At 39.7% G+C, this 9,916-nt stretch overlaps 1 protein-coding gene across 1 annotated transcript; it reads right to left on the bottom strand.

The window, feature by feature from the left end:
* Nucleotides 1–329: 329 nt before the first annotated feature.
* LOC124684445 (NAC domain-containing protein 21/22-like) lies at nucleotides 330–4,475 on the bottom strand. The gene is made up of 3 exons (XM_047218755.1): nucleotides 3,999–4,475; nucleotides 2,011–2,282; nucleotides 330–947 (listed from the first exon to the last, which is right to left on the bottom strand). Exons 1-3 carry the CDS (start codon nucleotides 4,195–4,197, stop codon nucleotides 507–509), a joined length of 912 nt encoding a protein of 303 aa, XP_047074711.1. The 5' UTR covers nucleotides 4,198–4,475; the 3' UTR covers nucleotides 330–506.
* Nucleotides 4,476–9,916: the final 5,441 nt, after the last annotated feature.

Genomic DNA, 9,916 nt, shown 5'->3' with positions numbered 1-9,916 from the left:
CAAAGGGATGAAATGTCAAATAATTTATTTTAATATTAAAATGAACCACTTGACACCCTTGACTAATTCAAAATTTGGAATATGTTAGAAGAAGAATTTCATTTCATTTGTTTTTTGGAAGTAATATAATTTACGTACATAAACTGTTTGCTTAGTGAAAACTAATATACACATAGAGTGGAATCTAGGATTCACAAAGAACATTATATCTTTTACCATAATATATAGTTTTTAGCTAGCAAAGCACTGATATTTCCATCTCACCCATAGTCGTACAAAAATAATGTATATATATACATTTTACATCATCAATGATATATTCGTTTTTCTTGATCCCACCTTTTTTGACAAATAATTAACGTGAACTACAATGACGCAAGCTATAAAGCTATATATATACCACAACTACATGCAATAGCGCACATGCACACACACCCAAGTCTAGATCTTCCTTTTAGATTTATATCCATCCTTAATTGGCAGCAACAATATACCTAGCTAGAAAATCAATTGAGTGAGTTCCACATCTGTGAGAAGCCACTCTCAGCTAAGTATTCGAACCCATCCTGAGCAAACACACCACCCTGGGCAGGCGCCTCGCTCTTCACGTTGCCTTGTTCAAACCTGGTGAGCTGGCTCAGCGCGTCCTTGATTGCCTTCCCCATGTGCTGATGCTCCTGATGATCAGCCATGGGCGCGGTGACCGGAATGTTCATGGACGCTGATGACGGCGGGTGGGAGGAGGGATTATTGGAGAAGCAGGGCACTTGCTCATAACCCTCTAGGTTTTGCATCCCAGCTTGATGGTCAAATGCAATATAGTTGTTGTCAACAAGGGGAGGCAGTGAGGTTGCGGCCGCACTGTCCATGTTGTAGCTGTTGCCTGTGGGTGGCTTGGCAATGGTTGCCCTTGTCTTGTAGAAAACTCTGCACAATACCCAGTCCTCCTGTTTAACATGAAAATATTACACAACGATTAGAGTTGGAAAATAAATGAGTTATGTATGCATCTGAAGTGGTCATGAGATGAACTGTTCCAGCTCCAGCAGCAGATTTTGCAACTTTTGCATGGCTTGATAGGAATTAAATCAATTTATAATTTTATTTAGCTACTATTTAGTGCAGCAATTGCTTTATGAAATCGTTAGGAAGTGACTTGAATGCAATGATAAAGTTTGGTGTGAGTCAAATATTTGCACATGTGTTTATACATTGGGGCATACATCCAAAAGAGACAAGATCATCCTCATATCTATGTAGCTGGCATGAGAGTGACCCACATGTAAAGAAAGATCGATGAAATACAAAATAAGAAGTGCAACTAGTAGGTGCTTAATAACAATTAACATCATGAACATATTCTCTAGCTACCACGAATTTTCTAAACAAATTCAGTTCACTATCGGCTGTTGTGTCTTAACATGAGACCAATAAGTTTTTTTGGGCACCTTATATTATTTAGGTGACACCTAAATTATCTCTTAAGGGTGTTAGTTAAAGAATTGGTCAACTTTGTGACTAACTTTTGGCGCTTCAATTCTAATGATCTGTTGCTAGATCTTTAGTTAAGAGGGTATGCATGTATAATGAGCTGGCCTGTTGTACTACATTATTCACTGCACATGTATAATATATATATGATGAACTGGCATTCCTGCCTATCGCATCATATGAAAGTCACGTGAACAAAACAATTGATTCTTTAGTTTATATTTTCATGTGCTTGCATAAAACTTACTGCTTGTGAAAATCAATATGGCCAGTTTCGTTTTCAAAGTCCCCCCTTTCCAAAAAAAGAATTGTCCCAAAATATATAGTTTCTTGATTGTGTGCATCAAAATTGGTGGCGCATTTTACATTCTTGATATGATAGTACATTATAATACAGCATCAGATAAGGAACAAAAGGAGAAATTCATAGAGTATCGAGTAGTGGAAAGATAAATTGCTCATCAAAATAGTAGTACATGAATCATCTTCTACACATATGTTCCAAAATAAGATGATTACCTTGAATGGTACCTTCATTGGATCGCCTTGCCCTTCCTTGCGGAATTCGTGCATGACCCACTCAGTCTTCTTCCCCTTAGGGGCTCTTCCTTGATAGAATACAAGGGTTTTTCTCATGCCCACTAGCAACCCTTTCCGGGTTATCGGACGGTCTTTCCCGGTAGCCTTCCAGTAGCCGGATTCAGTTGCTCTATTTGTTCTCTGACCAGTGGCGTACTTTCTGTCCCTTAGACTGTAGAAATACCACTCCTTCCCGGCAATGCATGCAATTTCTGAGAAACAAATTAACAAACAATTATGTAAAAAACAATATAACTTTGGATGAAATAATCATTTATCTCAAATATTAAAGAAATGAGTATCTATTAGACTAATGATCTACTTGTAATGTGGAAACACAACTTTGTCAAAAAAAATTGTATTGCTTGCTTTTTTTGTCATGAGAAATTCGTAACACAAGAGCCACATTTAATTAGTTCAGCTATAGACAATACCCAATAATAGGTGATTGCATAATGGGGAGAATAAAGTTATTTTTGGAACCATTGGATGGAAATCTAATAATAAGGGAAAGGCATCTTGCTTACTCTTATGAGATATCAATTAACATATATCCCACCCTTTCCATATATATGTTCTTTTCTCATGGCTTTGTGCATGGTGTGTTTCTACTAATAGGCAAAGTGGGAGGCCTTCTTTTTGTGTTAAGTTTGTCCCCATCCATGGGCTGTTAATTCCCTTTAAGGATCAGGCAAAGTGGGGGAATATTTGATGGCATGGCATGAACAGGGACAGATGAGGAGCAGGCTAGGAAGGGGCCAAACAGACTCATGGATGTGAGAATATCCTTCTGTTATGGGGATGGGGAAGGCGACAAGCAGGCAGACAAGACGTGTGAATTTTGTTCTCATTGTAGAATAATTCCCAGGAACTATATGTATTCATCCACTGATCAAGTCTAGTAAATCTGGAACAAAAGAGAAAGAAACTGTATACTATGCAAGAAGTTGTTCTCTCTCGCTCTGATATTTTCTTGCCTATTGGATCATGACTTTTCAAATGTTAATCAAAATTAATTAGGACATATATAGTTATAATATAAAGAGAAAAAAAGGGCATGGGCACACCAAAAAGGAAGGGCCAAAAAAGTGAGATTAAAAGAAAAGAAAAAAGGTGTGTTTCTAGCGGTATGGGAAGCATGCATAGTTGCAAGTTGCAACTTGATGATGGGATCGAAATTGACGTGGTCACTTCAGTTGTGGCTGGGAGTGGCAAAGGATCAACTAGCTAGCACTAGCAGCATGCACACAACCACCTTAGATTTGGCTGGAATTCAAGGAAGTACACATGCTGGCATCAGAGGAAAAAGGAACAAAGAGAATTTTCTTGGAATGGTTAATTAATGAAGATAACGAACTAAGGTGCACACATAATTGGTCCCAAGATGTTAAATTCAAGTTGATACCAACAGAGAGCAATACATACATTCTGATGCATGATTGAGAGGAACCTTGGATAATCATGCATACACACGGCCGGACAAATAATATTAATATCCGGGATCGAGTGATTTCTTCGTCCAGAAAAATAAGAACGAGGAATAATTTAGTACAGTGAAGACTTTCTTTTTTTGCGAATGAGTACAGTGAAGACTTTGTCTGTTTAGAAACGATCAACTTCATTTTAAATCCCGTGAACTTAATAAACGCTGGACAGATATATGTCATTACAGGATGAAGATTTTTAAGGGTGATTCGAGACGTCATCGAATCGACGAAGAGCAGAAAACTTATTGTTGTTCGTCGTCAAAGAAATAACCAGGAATTAGCTAGCAGCCAAAAGAAAAGGGAGGAGGGGAGCAACGAATCGGGCCCAGAGGATCGAAGCACCCATATGCATATGAATGAGATGATCGAAGAATCATGAACGTATAGATGCATATGATGGTGTAATTAAGCTATCTAGGTATACACTTGATTAGGTCTTACCAGGAAGGTCCCAGGGCTCGATCTTGTTGAGGTCGACGTCGACCATGGTGGGGCAGCCGTAGATGCTCGCCACGACCGCCGCCCCTCCGCCGCCACCGACGAGCTTCCTTGAGAGGTAGTCCAGCACGAGCTCGTCGTCCCGCGGGTGGAACCTGAACCCCGGCGGCAGCCTCGCCTCGACCATACTCAGGGAATTCATCGCCGCCGCCACCACCGCAGTTCCCTCTCAAATCTCAATCCCTCGCAGTCTCGCAGACCGGTCGAGGATCGACGCCGTCTCTGCACTCCGCGCACTACTCGAGCTCTAGCTCGCAAGTGGTTGCGGACGAGCGGACGAGCGACCGATCGATTCTACCATATACCAAGAGAGATATCAAGGGGGGCCGAGGGAGACGAAGGTATTAATAGGAGCCAGCACACAGCATGGTCAGGTCAACTAGTATTTACGGACAGAAGGAGAGAGAAAGGAGGGGAGAAGGCTACGGCACACTGCTCGTATTAGTACTGGTACTATACTACGTATAGCTAGGTAGATATACGTAGCTATAGACTTTTCTCGGTTAGGGTGCCGGACGCCAGGTGGCGAGGTTCGATTCGCGAGGCCGGTCCCGACTCCCGGCCGGTGGGCGAGCGATCGGACGGCTGCGCGTTCCCGATCATGTCATGCTCGCTCGTCGTCGCCGTCGCTGACGTTGGCACGGCGATGGTCAGATGAGATGAGATGGGAGATGCCAGGTTAGAGATCGATGGGGCATTCAATTCGGAACACGGCTGGTCACGGCCTAATTAGTCACCTAACACGGTTGATCGTATATCTTCCCGGCTGTGCATGCGTCGCCCAATTCGAATTCGCGACTCGATTCGATCGACAGATAGACAGATAGATCTCCGGCATGGCGAGGTGGCATGGGCTGTTGGGCACCGAGAGATACGTAATTCGTCCCGGCATGTTCACATTTGGCAAGACAGAGGGGAATTTAGGGCGTTGGGTTTGGGTATTATTTGTACAGCGCTAAATGCTAGGGTGCCTAGGGATACATATGCGTTGTACCGAATTGTATGAGGTCTGGGTTTAAAAAAAGAACAAATTGTGTCCAGAGGCAGCTGACTCGGATTTTTGGAAGTTTCAGCCTGTTTTCTAGAGTTGCACCACCAAAAGTGCAATGGAAAATGTAAGAATGCAACAAACTCAAAAAATAAAATTGTGATTTGCAATTGCTGAAAAATATAGGCAAATGCAGCAAAAGTAATATAATAATAAATGCAAAGTACCTTAGCCAAGTAAATTCCACGCATTTATGATTACAGTAACTTAGCCGCGACAACCTCGCCCTAGATCATATATGTTTTTAGAGTTGCACCAACAAAAGAGAAATTGCATATAAATATGTCCAATTGCATCACATTTAAAAAGCAATTACAAAATAAATTTTTAATTGGTAGAAAATTTTGCAAATGCATCAAAGACAAGAAGCATAAATAAAAATTGACTAAAATTCACAAAAGTGAATAAAACATTTTAACTAAAAATTAGAAAATGTCAAGCTTCCGTGTTTTGGCAGTTCCTTCTTTTAGAATTAGCTACAAGAGAGAGAAAATAGTTTTCTTTGTCCCACTCCCTCCTACACTTGATACCATTTATCCAACATGCCTCGTCATCATCATTTCCCTCATTGTAAGATCACGTCAACTAGCTCCACGCCATTGCCGCCTTCGGCTATCCTATGCGGCTGCCATTGCGCTAGATCAAGTCTTCCTGTATGCCCCTTACCTTCCTAACAAGCTACATGTATGTATGGGCGCCTGATGATTCATGCCAACAACAACAAAATTGGTAGGTGTTATGGTCTAGTAACCATGGTTTTCAAATCTACCACTTTTCAAGAAACCACAATTATTGGGAATTGGGTTTCACAAAACAACAATAAATTTTTTTTCTTATAAAAAACACACAACATTTCTCTGGTAAGTTGTTTCACGGAACCTAAATATCGTAGTTTAGTCAGTTTGACATAGTTTCTGACAACCCAAATCGACCAATCAGCGCCACATGGAGAGGAGGCAGTTCACTCTTAGGTTTTTTCCTCAATACCAAAATGGACTTGAACTAAAACACTTGAAGTTTTTTCGAAAGATAACTTTCGGTGCATTAGCTCAAACTCAGAATTTTTTCCACTTAATTAGTAACATGTACTAAGTAAACGGGAAAACTATGACCATTCACATTATAAAATAGATGTTTTTTGGAACATCATAAAACAATAACTATATTATAGTGCGAATATTGATATTTTTCTAACATAATTGGTCAAAATTTAACGAAGTTTCACTTTGACCAAACATAGAACGCAACATAATTATGGAAAGGAGTAGTAGTAGTATGCCATCATATGTGGTAAAGTTAAATCTATGAGAGCATAGTAACTAATGATACATGTACTCTCCCTCCTTCCTAAATTAGGATGCATATAGTTTTCAGTCAAAGTCAAACTCTTTAAACTTTGAGCAGCTACATATAAAAATATCAACATCTCAAATTAAATGCACATAATATGAAATATATTTCATGGTGGTTCTAAAATATTAATTTAAGATTATAAATGTTGATACTCTTTTCTATATAGTTGGCCAAACTTTGAGAAGTTTGACTTTATCCAAATATTATTGGCATCCTAATTTGGGACAGAGGGTGTACAAAAATGGACTTGAACTAAAACACTAGAAGTTTTTTGAAAGATAACTTTTGGCGCATTATAGCTCAAACTCAGAAATCTTTCTAGTAAATTACTAACATGTACTAAGTAAATGGGAAAACTATGAACATTCGCAATATAAAATAGAGGTTGTTTGAAACATCATAAAACAATATCTATATTATAGTGTGAATATTGATATTTTTCCTATATAATTGGTCAAAATTTATGATGTTTTACTTTGACTAAACCTAAAATGCAAGTTAATTATGGAAATGAGTAGTAGGGTGCGATCATATGTGGTAAAGTTAATCTGCGAGAGTATAGTAATTAATGATACATGTACATGCACCCACATGGGTATGCATAGGCCAGGGCCTATGTTTTGGTAAATACTACACATGTTTTATTTTAAAGGTGGCTAAATGGGATGAATCGCTCACTTCCGGACCATCCTCTGCCCGGCCTGTTACCCCTGAGAGCTCTTTACCTCTCCACAAATCAACATATATTTTTTTTGCACACTTTATTCTCACCTGTGCGCACTCGGGATCAACTTCCAGGTCATCCACCCATCCTAAAATTGTTCCAGGTCATCCACCCATCCACCAATCATGTTTAATCTTGGAGTTTTTTTAAATAAGTTTCCAGAAAAGAAGTTTCAATGTTGATATGAGTATCTTATCATTCCAATTGAGCCGATGTCACACTCTCTAATAAGTTTTACTGCAGATCCCACCCTGTTCAATTTGATTGTCACACACCCTGCGATTTGAACCGGGAAGTTATCATGTCCAATAAATGTCATAACATTGCTTTGAGATCCGTAAAAGCAGCCAATGAGGAAATGTGATTATTTGCCTGTTTGCATATCCGAATTTAAATAAAAACATTGATCACATGTAAATTATTATACATTTTGGTTTGGGTATAGGCAGAAAAGCTTTGATGCGTTTGCGCGCCACCCAAAACTAGCTGCAGGTACTGAGGTACGTGCCCACAACCATTTTGGCTACATAAAGCTAATACTTAGCATTTAGCAATATCTTTTGTCCAGGTGAAGCTGGCAATGGAATGGGCGAGCTGAATTCAGGCAATGCATGCAAAGCAAAGTGGAACCAAACCGGCAAAGTGGGGAGATATCTTTGCCTAAACATTTCAGTTTGCAAGCTCAGCTAGATCGAGCAGGCTATTTGGACAGGGTGTGCACACATTTTTTCAGTTCGAGTAAAGTAAGAACTTTACAGAAAGAGTCCACGTGCCATATCCATTGTTCGCGTCTTGGCGTGTTGGAAATATAAAGAACTTTTCACATAACTTAACCAAAAAACAGTATAGGAAAAACTAAAAATATAAGAGATAAACTAGACATGCCATCTAACAAATAGTACGGTTATATCAATTTTAGAAGAAAAAAATGCCAGAACAAGAAATTTCAGCATGAGCTCAATTAGAAAAATTATGATGACATATGGGATAGTGGAAGAAGATCCGTTCGTGTTGCCGGAGCTGTCGCCTTATCATCGTAGAGGTCACTGCTATTAGAGGAGAAATCGTCATTGGGGAAGAAGTCGTTCACGTCCGTGATGAAGTCAGTATTCGTGCAAAAGAAGCTTCCAAAAACCTTGTCGCCGCTCTTCCGTACATGATCATAAGAGGAGGGGTTTCGAAGGCTTAATTTCCCGACTCGCGGTGCATGCCACAACACATGATGGGAAAAACCTTGATCGACGTAAAGCTTAGGAACCAAGAGGAGATTGATGTCAACACCCGGATTTTTAAGTCCAGATGCCTATTATGCCGTACATCGCAATCCCAGGAATATTGTTGTTGCGAGACATAATAGTTGAATATCATAGAGTCATCATTTATTACAACACATAAGCGTCTTACAAAGATGGATCACATGATCCAATATTACAAAAGTAGTTGATCTATTGATCAACGAACATCACAAATAGCGGAAGCGAAGTAGTAGTGGATATCTAATCCACAGGCCAACGCTTGACGTCAGGAGCGGTCCTAGTTGTCGTAGACGTTCTGCTGTCCATCTTCCTCGTACTGCTGTTCACCTTCATAGTCTGGCCATTTGAATAGCCAGGGACAAAGCCATGAGTACTTTTAAGGTACTCGCAAACTAATACTAGTGTAAGCATTATCAATTGTGGTAAGGGGATACTAAGCTCTAGGTTTATTTGCATAAAGCCAAGTTTATTTCATAAACATTTAGTAAAGATGCTTGAATCACTAGACTAACTCAAGTGGGAACATTAGTGTCATTCCCACAACTCTGTTGTGATTCAATTCAAAGTCACCATTCACCTTTCAAATTCAAGTCACCAGTCATATGTTACATTTTCGAAAATGGTCTGATGACGGAACAGTATGGCCTTTCCAATCGTCCGTAACCGTGGACACGGCTATTCGAATAGTTCTACACTCTGCAGAGGTCGTACACTTGTGCCACAACATTTGCAATAATCCGTCAGGGTTAACTGGCCCTGATTTATCATACTCCGTATGCGGACTACCAACCATAACCTTTCACTTATATACTCTAGTATAGGCACCTCTCCCCATGAGCTTGGCCTCCCAGTGAAGACAGACAGTCAGCCTGGGAACTGCACAGGGCTTGGGCCGGACAATTCACCTCATTTCACATCATTTCACATCATCTCATATTTCTTTGGAGGCAGCCCTTGGCATAACCCCGATGACGCTTGTTTAGAGGGAACCCATACTAAAGCACATAAATTTCTAGTTAAGCCCTTACCCATATTGGATATTGTGGGGGTACTTTCAAAATTGGAATGGTATCGCATCCGAACCCAACCATCAGTTTTATATCAAAAATCACTATCTTCTCTTGGTCATATTCACCTTCAAAATCATTCAATGGAATGAACCATCATTCCAAGGTTTCAACTTCATTTCAAAGTCACATGTTCCCATCTAGAGTAGTCCAATTTTTGATTGATTAGCACTAGCAACTAGTCATGAGGGGTGCTATCTAGCTTTCATTGCTCTAGACTAAATTTAATGGTCTTGTTCTACTCTAGACCAAGTGAATCATGAATCAAAAGTAAACTTTGATAAACCAAAAGCATTAAAGCTTGTAAAGTAAACACTTGGGTTAGGTTCATAACGAAAAATGTAATGGTGCCTTGCTCTTGTAGAGCTTTGCACTTCACCAGAATATTAGTTTGCAAGCGTATAGCTTGCAAG

The sequence above is a fragment of the Lolium rigidum genome, chromosome 1, assembly GCF_022539505.1.
Source record: "Lolium rigidum isolate FL_2022 chromosome 1, APGP_CSIRO_Lrig_0.1, whole genome shotgun sequence".
Taxonomy (NCBI): Eukaryota; Viridiplantae; Streptophyta; class Magnoliopsida; order Poales; family Poaceae; genus Lolium; species Lolium rigidum.
This window is presented reverse-complemented; position numbering and strand designations above follow the sequence as displayed.